The sequence below is a fragment of the Ips typographus genome, linkage group LG13, assembly GCF_016097725.1.
Source record: "Ips typographus isolate SLU linkage group LG13, UJ_Ityp_2.0, whole genome shotgun sequence".
NCBI lineage: Eukaryota > Metazoa > Arthropoda > Insecta > Coleoptera > Curculionidae > Ips > Ips typographus.
The window spans coordinates 3,768,185-3,787,204 of NC_138434.1; the positions used below are offsets into that span (position 1 = coordinate 3,768,185).

At 35.9% G+C, this 19,020-nt stretch overlaps 2 protein-coding genes across 6 annotated transcripts in view; one reads left to right on the forward strand and one right to left on the reverse strand.

Annotated features, from left to right (window-relative positions):
* Taf1 (TATA-box binding protein associated factor 1) overlaps positions 1 to 19,020 on the reverse strand; it is a 282,189-nt gene that overhangs the window by 172,206 nt on the left and 90,963 nt on the right. The window lies entirely within an intron of this gene.
* The window catches only part of LOC145737250 (uncharacterized), a 46,655-nt gene that overhangs the window by 21,282 nt on the left and 6,353 nt on the right, over positions 1 to 19,020 (forward strand). For all 5 annotated transcript variants that reach the window (XM_081991863.1, XM_081991862.1, XM_081991864.1 and 2 more), the window contains 3 exons: positions 8,406 to 8,628; positions 9,098 to 9,237; positions 9,294 to 9,575. In XM_081991863.1, the coding sequence (XP_081847989.1) occupies positions 8,406 to 8,628; positions 9,098 to 9,237; positions 9,294 to 9,575 (645 nt within the window). The remainder of the gene's footprint in view (positions 1 to 8,405; positions 8,629 to 9,097; positions 9,238 to 9,293; positions 9,576 to 19,020) is intronic.

The window sequence follows — 19,020 nt, forward strand, 5'->3', positions numbered from 1 at the left end:
CGGATTCTTGACTGCCATCCCGGTTCTCTCCAACAGTACAAGAAGGCCCGTTTGTTTTGAACATTTTTACCTCACAAAAAATCACTCCTAGTGTCGAACCACAAAATAAAATAACAAATGAATTTAGAATTTAAATTCAGCAAAACAAGAAATACCATACAGGGATGCCAAAACGTTGTGTTATTAGGACAACGAATAAACCTAAACTAACCTATTAAATAATTACCTTCTCTCACAAAATACAAAACTAAAAATTACTGCTACAATACTGTTATCTATGAGTTCGAAAGATTCTTAACTCTAAAAAGAAATTACTTTACTTACAGTCTGTTACTGTTCTTTTAATATCACCGCACGTCACGCCCTCTCTCCCCGCACTATAGAATAATCCTTTATCTGCTGTGATGCCAAAGGGTTTATCTCAAACCCGAGACGGTCTCGAAGAACGTGGAAACTTCTGGCTTTTTAGAATCTTCTTCCCCTGCTGCAGCAGGACGTCTTCCAAAGATAATGATAGCTCTTCCTGGTGAGATTTGTGGATTTAATGTCACACGCCTCGACCAATTCGCTTGATCTCCTCAAGGGAAGTAGCCTAATTAACCCGCCCGGTGTAGACCTCTCGAATTCCAGCGGAATACTCAAATCAATTCGAAGCTTATTATTTCTAATCTTCTTTCTTTTCTTGACTTCCAAAAAACCGCCAGTCAATCATTCAAAATTGATTAAATTCCCGAAAACAAAAACCGCTCAACAATTAACTACCTACAAACTATCTATTTTTTAACATCCCTGTAAAAAAAAAAAATACCAGGAGTGATTTGTGTGATAAAAAGATATCAATATCTTTTCACCTTCTAGAATGATACAATCATTCCAACCATTTTCCAACTTTTCTATACCATGTTTATAGAACGATTTTTCCTTGGCCTCAAAATACGCTTCAGTTTCAGCGATGACTTCCTCATTTGAATGATACTTCTTTCCCTGGAGCATTTTTTTGAGGTCTGAAAACAGCCAGTAGTCGCTGGGGGCCAGGTCTGGACTATACGGTGGGTGGGGAAGCAATTCGAAACCCAATTCGTTGAATTTGACCTTCGTTTTTATCTTGATGAAAGAGAATCTTTTTCTTCTTCATATGGGGCCGTTTTAGTGCGATTTCATCCTTCAATCGGTCCAATAATGCACAATAATAGTCGCTGTTGATTGTTTTTCCCTTTTCGAAATAGTCAATGAACAATATACCGTGTGTATCCCAGAATACAGAGGCCATAACCTTGCCAGCCGATTGTTGCGTTTTTGGTTGCTTCGGATGGCTTTCTCCGGGTCCAGTCCACTCAGATGACTGCCGTTTTGATTCAGGTGGTGGATCCAGGTTTCGTCCATGGTCACATATCGACGCAAAAAATCCTTTTTATTACGGTTAAACAGCTCCAAATCATCAATTCGTTGTTGTTTTGGGTCAATAGTGAGCACTCGCTGCACCCATTTCGAAAGCAGCTTTCGCATACCCAAATGTTCCTGCAAAATTGTTAACACACTACCTTCTGATATCTTTGAGGCCTCAGCATCTCACTCACTTTCAGTTTACGATCAAACAATATCATTTTGTGGATTTTTTTGATGTTTTCTGGAACAACAGCCGAATTTGGACGTCCAGACCGTTCAGCGTCATTTGTGTCTGTACGACCGCGTTTAAAATCAGCAAACCACCTACAAATCGTTGTTTTCGATGGAGAAGAGTCCCCGTAACATTTTTCAAGCCATTGTTCTGTTTGGACGGTGTTTTTTCCCATCGAAAATCACTTTTTTCCATGTTTTAAAAAAACTCAAAAGTTGTTCACTTTAAAAAATTCTCACAAACAAAATATTGGAGGGAATGAGCTCAGGATTTGACAGCTGTCGTTTGAAAGATGGTACTTCAAGGGAAAAATATAAAAATGCGATTTCTAGTGCCACCTGTGGGTTAGTCCCGGGACTTATTGAATGATGTGTTATGTAGCAACTAAAGATAGATATAAAAATATTTAGTAAAATAACAGGAAATAAATAAAGATAGCAGAGGATACTGCAACATAATATTGACATATTGATTAACATTCTTGTTTTAATAAAAAAAAATCTTAGTAACACTTAAATTAGGTATGTTGTATAAATGTTGCGAAAACACCTTAATTTGCCAACTTCTAATAATGACTAAACTTATGTGTGATACACTCTGTTCGTATTGTCCAGATCAACAAAAAGCTCAAAATACTTTTTCTACGGAGCAAAGAGGGTTTTTAGAAGGGTTGGGAAACGTAAAGTGGCTACTACCACTGTCTGGTGGTAGTCATGTTTTTAAAATAACCGATTAAGGAAACGCTCACAAAACAGAAAAAAATTACAACCAAAACAATAGATCATTTTGAGTCACCTGGTTTTGACACTGGCTTTCGACGGCAGTCATATTACCGGGGGGCCAGACAACTGAATTTAGCTGAATGGATTTTCATTGTTATTTGTGATCTCCTGGTGTTTAATAAACTGTTTAAAAAGAAGCAGAGTACATTTAGTTGATATGTAGGGAGAGACACTGTTAAACACTAAAAACATCATCTGTGCTTTTGGAAAGCCTGTAAAATATAATGTTTTTGAATCATTATCTTTAAATGACTCTTCTGACAAGCCAGACGATTTTAGTTTTTCTTGCAATGTATAATTTTTTGATTTGCAAAATTGAGATTTTCTGATAGACAATTTATACACAGCATTTTGTTCACTTTTCAGTTGGCTATTGTCATCAATTTGTTGAAGTTTTTCCAAGTAAGATACAGATACTTCTGTAGATGGACGATGGACCTGCAGTGGGTTCCCTGTCCATGTTCATAGCTAACGTGCTCTCTCACCTTCATGCTCATCTTCCTATATAAAGGTCTTATTACAGATATATTATAACTTTTGTACAAAAACTTACTATTATGAGACGTTTTGTTTAACGCTTAACTGCTTGAATTTGAGAAAAATAAAATCAGCAGTTTTCGAGATACTTGCAATATTCCAGACTTTTTAGACACCCTGTATATCCCATATTTACAGAAGTCCCAGTCAGGATTGTCCTTATCTTCCAATTTGGCTGGTTCGCCTAAAAAAAACAAACAAAACTGACACAATACATAAAAATTAAAACAATATTTTATTTAACCATACTTATAAATTAATATTAATAGATACCTGAGACAGTGATTTGCACAAATTCGTGCATTATTAAGGAAGGTTTTTACTTAAATCCCCACGTTTTGAAGCGACAACCCATTTAAGTCGACGTTCTTTTGACAAGGCGTTTAGTTGTTCTCCCCGATTCTTCAACGCTTTGGGAATCTTGAAAAATCAAACTTTATCCCTTTCTGCTCTATTTCCACAACGCACGACTGAACAAAACGACGGAATTTTTCTACAATCTTCTGAACTCAATCGAAAATTTCTATGGTTTACATTTAACTAGTGGGTCTGTATGCCCCCCCGGCAATATGGCTGACTTACGTTTGACGTTTGTGACGTCACCTCGAAATGGTCTATTGTTTCCCTTAGAAAGGTTAGAAATAGGAAATAGGGTTAGGATTTAGAAAAAAAAATTGAAACAGGTTGATCTTAAGGTCATGACAGTATTGACACAAAATCTGACTGGCCCTCTTGCGGTCATTTTTTCTTCAAAGAACCTTCATATGCCTGGCTTCAGGCTACTCTATCTCAGTTTAGTGTCTATTTTTAGGTTGTCTATGTTTTGACTTTTTGAATAGGCAAGATTATTGTTGGATTTTATAACGAATGAATGTATGTTTATTTACCAAATTACTATTAACACAAATTAGTTTACATAAGTTAAGTATAATATCCCATCCAAATCAATTAAATCCATAGAACACAACTATAATTCAATGATTTATGTGACTATGTAGGATTTGAATAATAATTTCTTAAAGATTTTGAAAATATGCTTAAATTAGTGTTATACAGGGTGTCCAAGTGTAAGCACATGATCAAAAGGGTACTGTTACACTTTACTTTAAGCACTTTAAGCACATTTTTAGAATTTCGAAATCTAAAAAAAACTAAATTTAGTACAGTCAGGGAGAAAAGTGGTTTCTGCCAAAAAATACAGTTTGTAGAAACAGTCAGGTACAAAATCGTCTGTAAAATCCACTTGGAGTGAGAAAATGACTGTTTTAAGCATATTTTTGGAATCCTTATTAAATTTCCTATTCAACACCATAAAAAACACTACAAAATTTAGTACAGTCAGGGCGAAAAGTGGTGTCAAAGTTTAAACTGCCAAATACACAGTTTGTAGACAGTCAGGTACAAAATCGCGTGTAAAGCCTACTTGGAGTGAGAAAATTACAGTTCTAAGCACATTTTTAGAATCCTCATTAAATTTCCTATTTAATACCATAAAAAACACTACAAAATTTAGTACAGTCAGGTAGAAAAGCGGTGTCAAAGTTTGAACTGCCAAAAACACAGTTTGAAAGGACAGTCAGGGACAAAATCGCCTGTAAAACCTACTTGGAGTGAGAAAATGACAGTTCTAAGCACATTTTTGGAATCCTCATTAAATTTCCTATTCAATAATCTAAAAAAACACTACAAAATTTAATACAGTCAGGGAGAAAAGTGGTATCAAAGTTTGAACTGCCAAAAACACAGTTTGAAAGGACAGTCAGGTACAAAATCGCGTGTAAAACCTACTTGGAGTGAGAAAATTACAGTTCTAAGCACATTTTTAGAATCCTCATTAAATTTCCTATTTAATACCATAAAAAACACTACAAAATTTAGTACAGTCAGGTAGAAAAGCGGTGTCAAAGTTTGAACTGCCAAAAACACAGTTTGAAAGGACAGTCAGGGACAAAATCGCCTGTAAAACCTAGTTGGAGTGAGAAAATTACAGTTCTAAGCACATTTTTGGAATCCTCATTAAATTTCCTATTCAATAATCTAAAAAAACACTACAAAATTTAATACAGTCAGGGAGAAAAGTGGTATCAAAGTTTGAACTGCCAAAAACACAGTTTGAAAGGACAGTCAGGTACAAAATCGCGTGTAAAACCTACTTGGAGTGAGAAAATTACAGTTCTAAGCACATTTTTAGAATCCTCATTAAATTTCCTATTCAATAATCTAAAAAAACACTACAAAATTTAATACAGTCAGGGAGAAAAGTGGTATCAAAGTTTGAACTGCCAAAAACACAGTTTGAAAGGACAGTCAGGTACAAAATCGCGTGTAAAACCTACTTGGAGTGAGAAAATTACAGTTCTAAGGACATTTTTGGAATCCTCATTAAATTTCCTATTCAACACCATAAAAAACACTACAAAATTTAGTACAGTCAGGGCGAAAAGTGGTGTCAAAGTTTGAACTGCCAAATACACAGTTTGTAGTCAGTCAGGTACAAAATTGCGTGTAAAACCTACGGGTTCTTTTGATAAGTGAGACTTCGTGTTAGGGGGGTAAGTTTGGGACACCCCTCGGATGCGGTGTTGCCAAGTTGTGCACTTTTTCCTTCAATCATGTGGTATTGTCTAACTGAGAACAAAAGGTCACACAAGCAAACCTTTCAGAACTTGAAAATTTAATTAATGAATAGACTACCGTTTTGCTGACAGATTTACCATTTTTATGAAATATCTAAGAAACGGTGCAAGATTTGTATAGGAAAGTATCAACGCTAATTACTAGCCTTCTTGCGAGGAATTCAAAAATTAGATTAAAAACAGGGTGTTTCATTTTAAAATCAAAAGTTGGTGATCTTTCCGACCGATCTGGCAACGTCGCAAAGTTCAAAATCTTTTAGATAAGAGAGTTTGGACCCAACCTAGGCCACACCAAATTTAAACGAAAAATATTATTATATCGTTCTCTGGAACCTTCGCTTTGGCAACGTTGCACATGTCCAGTAATAAGGGAGAGGAATTTTTCCTAGACTTGGTGTAACCTGACCATTTTCAAAGCCCCCTTCCCAAAAAACAGTATCATTTTTGTACTATTAATCTGAAGGTATTCAAGCAGTTGAGATTAACTTTGAAAATAAAAAATTTTCTGAAAGAGTTTTACTTTGATGTCTAATTTGAGGTTATGGCTTTTGAAGAGCTGAGACATTTTGATGAAGGCATCTCTTGCTTTTTCTATTCTACATCTGATCTCTTGTGAGTGGTCCCACTGTTCGTTTATTCCCAGGTAGACAAGTTTGGATACCCTTTCTCTAGGGTATATTTCGTTTTGTTGGTGTTCATTTTTAGCCCATATATCTCGCTAACTTCATTTACTTTGTTCATTAGCTGTTGTAGACCTATCTGCAAATATGACGGTATCATCCGCATATCGGATATTATTCAGCAGTTCACAGTTTACAAGAATTCCATTATCATCGTTTTCCAGAGCCTCTCTGAATATCTCTTCTGAATACAGATTGAATATCAGAGGGGAGATGATATTGTTTCATCTCCAGCGTTGATTGTTATGGTGGCTGTCTGGTTCCAGTACAGGTTTTGTATAATTCTGAGGTCATCCATTCCGGTGCCTTTCAGGACTTGTATCATCTTCTGGTGTTGGACTTTCGTCAAACGCCTTTTGGTAATCCACAAAGCAGATATAAATGTCGCATTTCATGTCCCTACATCGTTGGAATAATACTTGTATACTGAACAGTGCTTCTCTTGTTCCAACTCCTTTCATGTAGCCAAATTGTGTGTCTGCTACTCTCTCTTCGCATGTCTTGTATATTCTGCGATGAATATCCTTAAGGAAAAGCAGTCAGGAGAGTTTTTCATGTAAGAATCTGTGTTACTTACTAAAAGATTTAAAATGTTTAGCAAGAAGCCAGCTAATGAGTGAGAAGGCGAATTTATACCACTTAAAATTGGCCTTAATGGCATATTGTTTTTATGAATTTTAGGAACACCATAAAAATGTGGTGTTTTGCTGTTTTGTGGTGTGAGATTCCTCTCAAGATCAACGTACTAATCTGTAAGTAGTGTAAATTTGCCTTTCAATTTTTTCTGTCAGGTTTCTATGTAGTTTTGTTTAATTGTTTTTATTTAGAAGAGTCATGACTTGTAGTGTTAATAGTGCCTATTATGACTGTAGCGTTACCTATGTCTGCAGGAAGTATTTTTATGTTGTTCTTTTTGAGAGAGTATAATGCTTGTTCAGGTTTGGATCCTCCATAATCAAATATTGGTGCAATTCCAACTTACTGTCATTAAATATCAATAAAACCAAGATCCTACATTTTGGATGCTCATTGCAGGAGATTTTTGTTGAGGGTGAGCCCCTGGAATGAACAAGTTTCTTCGTCTTATTATTGACGACTCTCTGTGCTCTAGACTGGCGTCAGGTTGCCACGCATTGAGGGTAATCTCTGGCAATCTGGATTATCATGTAGCTAGGAGTGCATACTATGCACTGATTGACTGCCATCTCCGCTACGGCATAGCTTTCTGGGGAGTTTGTTCTCGAAGCCGCTTCAATTCTGTGTTTCTCCTGCAGAAGCGAGCATTGAGGTGCTTGTTATGTTGGATACAGAGCCTCATGTAGACCCCTCTTCATTGAACCTGGTATCCTCACCTTGTGCTGCATTTTCATCTTAGAGACGATTTGTCTTGTCCGTGGCAAGTTTGGGAGTCAGTTGTCCAAGGGCTCGATGACTCGCAGTAGATTCGTTTTGAGGCTTCCCATTCCTCACACGAAGAAGATTAACTCCTCGCTTATTTACGGTGGCAAGAGACTTTTCAATAACCTTCTTCTCCACGTGAGAGGCCAGCCATCTGCGCATAAATTTAGGCGTGAGGCTGAGAGGTTTTTGCTTGACTGTACTATTCTCTGGACGAATTCTACTCCAGTTCTAAAGGCGCCTTGTTCTGCCATAAATTGACCAAGCAGCACTGTTTGTGTTTTTGATCCTCTTTCTCCTCTCTTATACGGGGTAACTGCCTTTTTGTTTTGTTTTTATTTTTAATAATTGTAAGGTTTCCGACAATGAAGCTACTTTTTTGATTGATTTGATTGATTGATAGGTTTTGATAAAAAAGATAAGTTTCGACCTAATTTTAAATTCTTCTTGATGTTCTTCTGGCAAATTTTGAGTTGTCTCTTCAATTGCAGAAACAATAGATACATTTTTGCTAGAAACATTTATTACAGTTCTTTGAAGATTATTGACATGATTGTGACTATTTACGTGTTTTTTCTTACATTAAATTACTAAATTTATTGATATGAATTTGTTTATTACAATTTATTCAAGACCGAGCCTGTCAGTGGTTGGGAGGACTAGGTTAATGTTAATTTCACAGACAGTCAACCGAACTAGCAACGAAGCAATCTGTAAAGGTTAGTTTAAAATTAGTGCAACGTTGCCAATTTAGGAGACGGACTCGTCCTCTGAAAAAAATACGGAAGGTGGCGACCAGGAAACAGACGCCACCGACCCTCTATCGGTGCCGGCAACCTCCACGACCGAAGAAACCACAAACAAACGCAGCCACTCTGAGTTTGAAACAAACGAAGACAGTGAAAAGGAAGAGGAGAACAAAAAGAAGAAGCGGAAAGAAGATAATGGTAAAGAAGGTGGAAAAACCACGCTAAGAGGTACGTGACAATGTGACAATATTCACTTATCTCATACTCAGCCTAATCTGATTCAAAAACAAGTTACTTTTGAGTGAGGTTAACTTATATGACCCTAATAAGTGAGTTGATCACTAATCTGCAAAATAATTAGTAATATCTTTGGGGTTTTGTTATTATTTACGATATTTTGGTTTCCTAGTGTCTGCAAAATGTTCCTGGTGTACAAATATTTACAATTAAATTTACGGACTAGAATTCATAATCTGAACTGAAAAGTTAAATCAAATTGATACAGTTTTGGAATTTAAAAAAAACAGTATTTTGGAGTTGGAGAAGGAGCGAATCAATCCAAATGATTATTTCAAGTGAAAATTACCGTAATTGTAACATTTTTTTAATTGATAATCGTCTCAAAACAAGTTAACTCAAGTTAAGATGAGTGTAAATTTACAGTTTTAGTATCGATTTATTTAACGGTGGAATTTAGGTCAGAACAAAGGACAAAACAGCAAACAGTCTGCTGGTGGTTCAGGGAAGTCTGGATCAGCCAAAACTTCAGGCGGGGACAAAAAAAGTCCGGAAAACAGTCCCAAACCGTCAGCCAATAGCAACTCGAGTGATGCTGAGGTATTGGATAATCAAATTTTTTTGTCTGGGCTTTCGAGACTGAAAACAATTTTAAGGCTGAAGGGTCAGGCAATTCAGGGGACGGCAAAACGGATCTGAAGGTGCCCCCGCTGAAAATTGTAATCCCTCAAAGCAGTGCCAGCGAACAAGACGCTGGTACCAGCCGAAACGGTAAAAACAACTCGCAGAGGTCTCAGTTGCCGTACGTTGTTGCCAGTTCGAACAGCAACGATGCCACAGACAAAGACGCACCGACTGGGAGTCCTGCTGAGGTCGCACCTACTTCCAAAGATTCGGACAAGAAAGACGCGACCGGTGGTGCCCAAGGCGATGAACAGGTAATCTAATCGTATACAGGGTCGTCCAGTTTTAAATGTTGATAATTCATCCTTCGAAAGCCATGTCATTTTCCTGAAAAATGCTTCCTAAGGAAAATATGGTCCTTCGAAGTTCAGTTAAAAAAATCAGTTTCTTGTCAGAACTGTCAGACCGTTGGAGCATCAGTCATTTTCCTGAAAAATGCTTCCTAAGGAAAATATGGTCCTTCGAAGTTCAGTTAAAAAAATCAGTTTCTTGTCAGAACTGTCAGACCGTTGGAGCATCAGTCATTTTCCTGAAAAATGCTTCCTAAGGAAAATATGGTCCTTCGAAGTTCAGTTAAAAAATCAGTTTCTTGTCAGAACTGTCAGACCGTTGGAGCATCAGTCATTTTCCTGAAAAATGCTTCCTAAGGAAAATATGGTCCTTCGAAGTTCAGTTAAAAAAATCAGTTTCTTGTCAGAACTGTCAGACCGTTGGAGCATCAGTCATTTTCCTGAAAAATGCTTCCTAAGGAAAATATGGTCCTTCGAAGTTCAGTTAAAAAAATCAGTTTCTTGTCAGAACTGTCTTGGAGCAATTTTGATCAAATTTAGAACAAGAACTTAGAGATCTAATGTGAACAATTTACGCAAAAACACGTGTAGTTATTATCCATTTTTATTAGTGTTCATGACTCAATACAGTGAAGTATTTTTATCTGTGAACATATGATGACATTAATATCCTTCATTACATTAATTTTCTGAATGCATTGTGTAGGTGGTAACACAGTGTTTTAAAAGCAGCTTGAAATTAATAAAACCTCTCTATTTTACAGTTTTAGAAACGATTAACATAATAATAATAATAATAATCTTTTCTTTATTTCATATTGGTTATTTACAAAATAAATAACAAAATGAAACAGCGTCAGAAGAAACACAGACACAAATAACCTAAAAGTTTCAAAAAGAATTTGGTAATTACAGTCTAACATACTACATTTTCACTATCTACCTTACAATTAATGTTTACAAACTGATAATTTATCCACAGAGTTTCCCAAGGATTGCACGTTTTGATGGTTTATACTCGATAAAGACCGTCCTTTATTTTCCCTCGTTTGCGGTTTTAAGGTAAAAAACTATTCTCAGAGTAGGTAACTTGATTCTTGTACAGGGTGGTCCAGTTTTAAATGTCAATAATTCGCCAATCCACAGCCAATTAAAAAATAAGTTGACATTCATTATGTCATTTTCCTGAAAAGTGCTTTCTAACGAAAATACAGTTCTTCAAATTTCTGTTTAAAAAATCGTTTTTTTTTTGTCATAACTGTCAGACCGTTGGAGCAATATTGATCAAATTTGGAACAAGCACTTTATTACACGTTATTACGGTCAAAGACCCAAAACTAACCCAACCCAACTTAAAAATTGTCTCGGAAACGGAAAATTCACTTAAGAAGTTTAAAAAATATTATTGTAGCCAGTTTTCATAGTTTCCGGACAAACTGAAAGACTTTAGTTTTGAAAATTGACTTTTCATGCAAATCGAGAGACTTTAATACTGAAAATTGACCTGTAGACATAAAAACTAAGTACTTTTTCAAGAATTTGTTACTACAAATTCATACATTTAAACCTTAAAAATTAACTTGAACCCCAAAATGTGACTGAACTAATAAAAAGTGACATCAGAAGCTTAAAATTTGCATTTGAAGCAAGTTTTCATAATTTGAAGACAAATTTCAATATTTTAGTCTTGAAAATAGTCTTAGATGCAGGACATTAACATTAGATTATTGAAAATTGTCTTGAAAACGAACTTTTCGTGCTTTTTACTTTGCTTTTCATTTTCTTCGAATTCTGGACTATTTTTAGTGCTTCAAAACTGCTTTCAGCTTGGAAAATCGAGTTTCAAGACTATTTTCACCAAGTTATTGACATAGCAAACTTAAAAAACCAATTTTTACATTCTTCATAGACTTAAAATGGCATTCCAAGCTTTGTCACTATTAAATCGACTTCTAGACACCTCAGTGCTAAAAATTCGGGTATTTCTTAATAAACTAGACTGTTTTTAGTGTTTTAAGGCTGTTTTCAGTGCCTCAAATCGAGTTTCAAGACTATCTTTACAAAGTTTTTGACTTATCAGGCCTAAAAGCCAGTGTGTCCACTGACAGTCTTGAAAATGTTATTTCAAGCTTCTTCACTATTAAATTGACTTCTACACTCATAGGTGCAATAAATTGTAGCATCTCTAAGAAATTCAGACTGTTTTTAGTGCTTTTTAAGACTGAAAAATCGAGTTTAAGACTATTTTCAAAAGTCAAGTTTCTTCAGTAATAAAAGTAAAAAATGTTGGTATCAAATGCTACAATAATAGTCTTGAGAACTAATTTTTAGAAATAAAATAGTCCGAAAATTTAATTTACTTCTTGACTTGTTGAAAGTTGAAGAAAATTGAGTTGTACACCAATTAAAGTCTTGAAAATCTACTTTTGGACCTTTTGGAGTCCTAGTAAAGTCAGTTCTAGCATTAAAAGTCAACTTTTATATTATTTTTAGTAGTAAAAAATGAGTTTCATGCACAATACAATCTTTGTCTTGATTTCCGGACTTGTTTTAGTTTTTGAATGCCAGTTTCAGACACTCAACCAGGATGGCAGTCTGAGAAAGCGAATCATAAGACCATTCCTAGTAGTAAAAAAGTTTTTAGACTATTCAGCACAAATTTGGACTTTCACAAGTCTTGGATGTTCAGTTTTAAAATATAAAACGATTTTTTAAATTGAAATTTGGAGGACTGTATCTTCCTTAGGAAACGTTTTTCAGAAAAATGACATAATGCAAGTCAACTTATTTTTTGATTCGCTATCAAATGGTGAATTATTGACATTTAAAACTGGACCACCCTGTATATTTAGGCGCTTTTGGTACACTGGACAGTTTATATCCCTTGCTGAGTGTTTAATGACTTCTTCTTTGTATTTCATTTTGCAGCAGTTTGGACATTTTAGATCTAATGCTAATCTAAAGCATATCGCCAAGTTAAAATACTCGGTCACATATACTTTCATTAAATCAAAGAGTATAGTTGCTCTTTTTAAGAACCATTTAGCTACTGAAGGTGGAGCCTCTTGGATCCAATTTTCTTTACTGGGATTTCGGCAATTTCTTTTCGCTATTCATTCTTATTAATTCTTCTATAAATTCCTCGTTTGAGTATCCTTTAAAAATTCCCGATATTACAAACATTGGATTGAGAATCGAAGATTCTTTTAGCTTAATATTTAGTTTATTTCCAAGAACCTCTTTAATTTTGTTCGGTTGGGACTCGTTGAAGCTTTCCAGCACTATTGCTCCACTTTTCAGTGCTTTTATGTTTTTGATTCCTCCTTCTAAAACGCTGCTCTGCATTTGACTTTTAATTTGGCGTATGGTCTCCTTTGGAGCAGTAGTGTTTTCTAAGCTTACAACGGTTTCAAACCTCTTTGACGTTTTTGGTGTTAAGCTTGGTTCACATGAATCCGGAACATTCGCGGAATGCGGAGAGCGGAAAATCGTTCAGCCAATCAGCGTTCTTCCTTAAGCGTTCTGTCCGTCTATCCGGACCGGATTGCATATTTTGATATTTTCCGCGCGTAAACGTCGTAATCATGACATTCATGACAGGGACAGAAAACAAAACAGAAACTGCAAAGCAAATATGTCCGTGGAGATGAACGAAAACGATTTTAACACTACGCTAATTGATTTTGTCCAAAGTTCCCTATTTTGTCGGATTCTAAGCACTCTCAACACAAGGATAATAATGCCTTGAAGAAGGCTTGGCTTCAGATTGCCAATGGAATGAAAACAATAGGTATTCGGTACAGTCAGAGAGAAAAGCGCTGTCAAAGTTTGAACTGACAGAAACACAGTTTGAAAAAAGAGTCAGCAACAAAATCGTCTGTTAAACTCACTTGGAGTGAGAAAATGACAGTTTTAAGCACATTTTTGGAATCTTCATTAAATTTCCTATCCTATAGTCTAAAAAAACACTAAAAAATCAAGTATAGTCAGTTAGAAAAACAGTGTCAAAATTTGAACTGCTAGAAACACAGTTTGAAAGGACAGTAAAGGACAAAATCGCCAGTAAAACCCACTTGTAGTATGAAAATGACAGTTTTAAGCACATTTTTGGAATCCTCGTTAAATTTCCTATTCAGTTATTTGGAAAAACCGTATAAAATGTGGTACAGTCTGGGAGAAAAGCAGTGTCAAATTTTGAACTAAAAGAAACACAGTTTGGAAGGACAGTCAGGGACAAAATCGCTGGTGAAACCCACTTGTAGTAAAAAATGTTTGATTTAAGTACATTTTTGGAATCCTCAGTAAATTTCCTATTCAATAGCAAAAAAAAAAAAAAACAAAAAACATATCGGTACAATCATGGTGAAAAATGGTGTCAAAGTTTGAATTGTTAGAAACACAGTTTGAAAGGACAGTCAAGGACAAAATCGCCTGTAAAACCTATTTGTGGTGTGAAAATGACAGTTTTAAGCACATTTTTGGAATCCTCATTAAATTTCCTATCCAATAGTCTAAAAAAAACACTAAAAAATCGAGTATAGTCAGTTAGAAAAACAGTGTCAAAATTTGAACTAACAGAAACACAGTTTGAAAGAACAGTCAAGGACAAAATCGCCAGTAAAACCCACTTGTAGTATGAAAATGACAGTTTTAAGCACATTTTTGGAATCCTCGTTAAATTTCCTATTCAGTTATTTGGAAAAACCGTATAAAATGTGGTACAGTCTGGGAGAAAAGCAGTGTCAAATTTTGAACTAAAAGAAACACAGTTTGGAAGGACAGTCAGGGACAAAATCGCTGGTGAAACCCACTTGTAGTAAAAAATGTTTGATTTAAGTACATTTTTGGAATCCTCAGTAAATTTCCTATTCAATAGCAAAAAAAAAAAAACAAAAAACATATCGGTACAATCATGGTGAAAAATGGTGTCAAAGTTTGAATTGTTAGAAACACAGTTTGAAAGAACAGTCAAGGACAAAATCGCCAGTAAAACCCACTTGTAGTATGAAAATGACAGTTTTAAGCACATTTTTGGAATCCTCATTAAATTTCCTATCCAATAGTCTAAAAAACACTAAAAAATCGAGTATAGTCAGTTAGAAAAACAGTGTCAAAATTTGAACTGCTAGAAACACAGTTTGAAAGGACAGTCAAGGACAAAATCGCCAGTAAAACCCATTTGTAGTGTGAAAATGACAGTTTTAAACACATTTTTGGAATCCTCATTAAATTTCCTATCTACTAACCTAAAAAAACACTACCAAATTGAGTACAGTCAGAGAGAAAAACAGTGTCAAAGTTTGAACTAACAGAAACACAGTTTGAAGGACAGTCAAGGACAAAATCGCCTGTAAAACCCATTTGTGGTGTGAAAATGACAGTTTTAAGCACATTTTTGGAATCCTCATTAAATTTCCTATCCAATAGTCTAAAAAACACTAAAAAATCGAGTATAGTCAGTTAGAAAAACAGTGTCAAAATTTGAACTGCTAGAAACACAGTTTGAAAGGACAGTCAAGGACAAAATCGCCAGTAAAACCCATTTGTAGTGTGAAAATGACAGTTTTAAACACATTTTTGGAATCCTCATTAAATTTCCTATCTACTAACCTAAAAAAACACTACCAAATTGAGTACAGTCAGAGAGAAAAACAGTGTCAAAGTTTGAACTAACAGAAACACAGTTTGAAGGACAGTCAAGGACAAAATCGCCTGTAAAACCCATTTGTGGTGTGAAAATGACAGTTTTAAACACATTTTTGGAATCCTTATTAAATTTCCTATCCAATAGTCTAAAAAAAACACTAAAAAATCGAGTATAGTCAGTGAGAAAAACAGTGTCAAAATTTGAACTGCTAGAAACACAGTTTGAAAGGACAGTCAAGGACAAAATCGCCTGTAAAACCCACTTGTATTAACACTATTCCGTCAACCATTCCGCAACTGTGTCACTCGTCACATGTGAACGACAAGTAGTTTTCCGTGCGTAAAATGCATTCATTCCGCACCCCGCGCTCCGTTATAATTCCTGATACATGAGAACCGAGCTTTATCCAGCTTTCTATCGCGTCGTCGCTGTTTTTTTTTTGGATTCCTGTGCGGTTTTTGCTATGACGGAGGCATAAGTTTGTTGATATGGTGTATTGTCAAGCACTTTTCCCATAATTGAATTACTTTCTTTTTCTGGTAGCCGTTGAAATTCTTTTATTTGTATTTTATGTTCTAGGTTTATTTTTTTCTTGTTCCAACTGTCCCATTTTGTATATTAACAATGTTAAGTTTTTCTGAATATGGAATGTTGAGTTTTGAATAATTTCTCGGTTTTCTTGGTTTCTTCCAGTGATATGGTAATTTCTAATAGTAGATTATCCATATTTACGTGGTTTTGGTAGTTCGTTTTTGTTTGGGTTTCATATATTGTATTTGAAGAAGATTCAGAAAATCCGTCACTATTTAATGTGTTATCGGTAAATAACTGTCTGTAAAAATCTCGAGCTGTGTAAGAGGTATGTGAAATCTGACTGCAAATTTAGGATCAGCGACCCCAAATTAGTCGAAAACGAGTGGTCACTCAAGGGGTCCAAGTCAAAAAATAACAAAACTACAGTTTGTGCGACGTTGCCAAGTGATGAAACCTAACTTTTTTACTATTTAAGATAGAGCGTGCATCTCAACGTCATTTTATGCTAAAATTTCCTGGAAAACACTCTGGTGTAGTCAGTTTGACGATATCTCCAAAACTGACAGAGTTAACCATGTTTTAGCAAAAGACTCGAGCTGTGTGAGAGGTACGTGAAATCTGACTGCAAATTTAGGATCAGCGACCCCAAATTAGTCGAAAACGAGTAGTCACTCAAGGGGTCCAAGTCAAAAAATAACAAAACTACAGTTTGTGCGACGTTGCCAAGTGATGAAACCTAACTTTTTTACTATTTAAGATAGAGCGTGCATCTCAACGTCATTTTATGCTAAAATTTCCTGGAAAACACTCTGGTGTAGTCAGTTTCACGATATCTCCAAAACTGACAGAGTTAACCATGTTTTAGCAAAAAACTCGAGCTGTGTAAGAGGTACGTGAAATCTGACTGCAAATTTAGGATCAGCGACCCCAAATTAGTCGAAAACGAGTAGTCACTCAAGGGGTCCAAGTCAAAAAATAACAAAACTACAGTTTGTGCGACGTTGCCAAGTGATGAAACCTAACTTTTTTACTATTTAAGATAGAGCGTGCATCTCAACGTCATTTTATGCTAAAATTTCCTGGAAAACACTCTGGTGTAGTCAGTTTCACGATATCTCCAAAACTGACAGAGTTAACCATGTTTTAGCAAAAAACTCGAGCTGTGTAAGAGGTACGTGAAATCTGACTGCAAATTTAGGATCAGCGACCCCAAATTAGTCGAAAACGAGTAGTCACTCAAGGGGTCCAAGTCAAAAAATAACAAAACTACAGTTTGTGCGACGTTGCCAAGTGATGAAACCTAACTTTTTTACTATTTAAGATAGAGCGTGCATCTCAACGTCATTTTATGCTAAAATTTCCTGGAAAACACTCTGGTGTAGTCAGTTTGACGATATCTCCAAAACTGACAGAGTTAACCATGTTTTAGCAAAAGACTCGAGCTGTGTGAGAGGTACGTGAAATCTGACTGCAAATTTAGGATCAGCGACCCCAAATTAGTCGAAAACGAGTAGTCACTCAAGGGGTCCAAGTCAAAAAATAACAAAACTATAGTTTGTGCGACGTTGCCAAGCGAGAAACATAACTTTTTTGCTATTTAAGATAGAGCGTTGGTCTCAACGTCATTTTATGCTAAAATTTCCTGGAAAACACTTTGGTGTAGTCAGTTTGGCGATATCTCCAAAACTGACAGAGTTAACCATGTTTTAGCAACCATGTGTGTCTGGAACCATCACAAGGTTTTTTATGTTATTTTTGAATATCAGGAGATACTTCTTGCCTTTGGCGTTTTTTCGCATTTTCAGGCGCGACGGATGGTGGTAGCATACTGATTTCTGAGGCGTAAATACTGAATTGTAATCTTGTGACGCTGCATTTTGTGGATGCTGTTCAGATTTTGTTACGTTGACGTTTTCGACTTGCCCTGGTATATCATATTTATCATCAACGGTTGGCTTTATCAGTTTGCTGTTTTTTGCTGCCCGGGTTTCAGATTGTTTATTTACATCCTTATCTTGACCAGGTTGACTTTTTTCCAATTCTGACCTTACGGTTTGTTTCATTGCAGCTATTGTTAGTGAAGAAGATCTGGTTTTCCGGCAAGGCTTGTCAAAAAAATTTGAGTCAGAAGCAGTGACTTTTCCGGTGCCCCCACTATTTCCACTCATGTTCAAACAACCACACATTTAAGTGTAACTTTAAGCAGAAAACTAATGAGCAAACGCGAACGACTCCGAAACACGTCCTACCTCGACGACTATCCTATACCGATTTTAATATATTTTTTTTTAAATTTATTAAACATTTAGGTTTTCTTTCAAAGTCAAAAACCATTTCAGTAAATGTCTAATGTGTTTGTTAAAAAATATGCACGACAATCTGCAAATGCGCGTACAGCATTTCTTAAAAATGCAGCACTTTTTTGGATTGGAGCTTGTTGGGACTACACTGGTCGCTGAATTTGGCTCCGTGGTCAATTTGTGCCAAATTGTATTCTTTCGTCTCAAAACTGACAAAGATCGATTCCGTTGTTGTTCTAGTCTGAATATTTGTTACTTTTGAGCCATTCTACGTCTGTGGAACTACATTGGTCGCTGAATTTGGCTCGTTTGTGGTCAATCTGTGCCAAATTGTATTCTTTCGTCTCAAAACTGGCAAAGATCGATTCCGCTGCTGTTCTAGTCTGCAGAATTGTTACTTTTGAGCCATTCTACGTCTGTGGGACTACATTGGTCGCTGAATTTGGCTTGTTCGTGGTCAATCTGTGCCAAATTGTATTCTTTCGTCTCAAAACCAGCAAAGATCGATTCCGCTGTTGTTCTAGTCTGCATATTTGTTACCTTTGAGCCATTCTACGTCTGTGGGACTGCATTGGACGCTGAATTTGGCTCGTTTGTGGTCAATTTGTGGCAAATTGTATTCTTTCATCTCAAAACTGGCAAAGATTGATTCCGCTGCTGTTCTAGTCTGCAGAATTGTTACTTTTGAGCCATTCTACGTCTGTGGGACTAAATTGGTCGCTGAATTTGGCTCGTTCGTGGTCAATTTGTACCAAATTGTATTCTTTCGTCTCAAAACTGACAAAGATCGATTCCGTTGTTGTTCTAGTCTGAATATTTGTTACTTTTGAGCCATTCTACGTCTGTGGGACTGCATTGGACGCTGAATTTGGCTCGTTCGTGGTCAATTTGTGCCAAATTGTATTCTTTCATCTCAAAACTGGCAAAG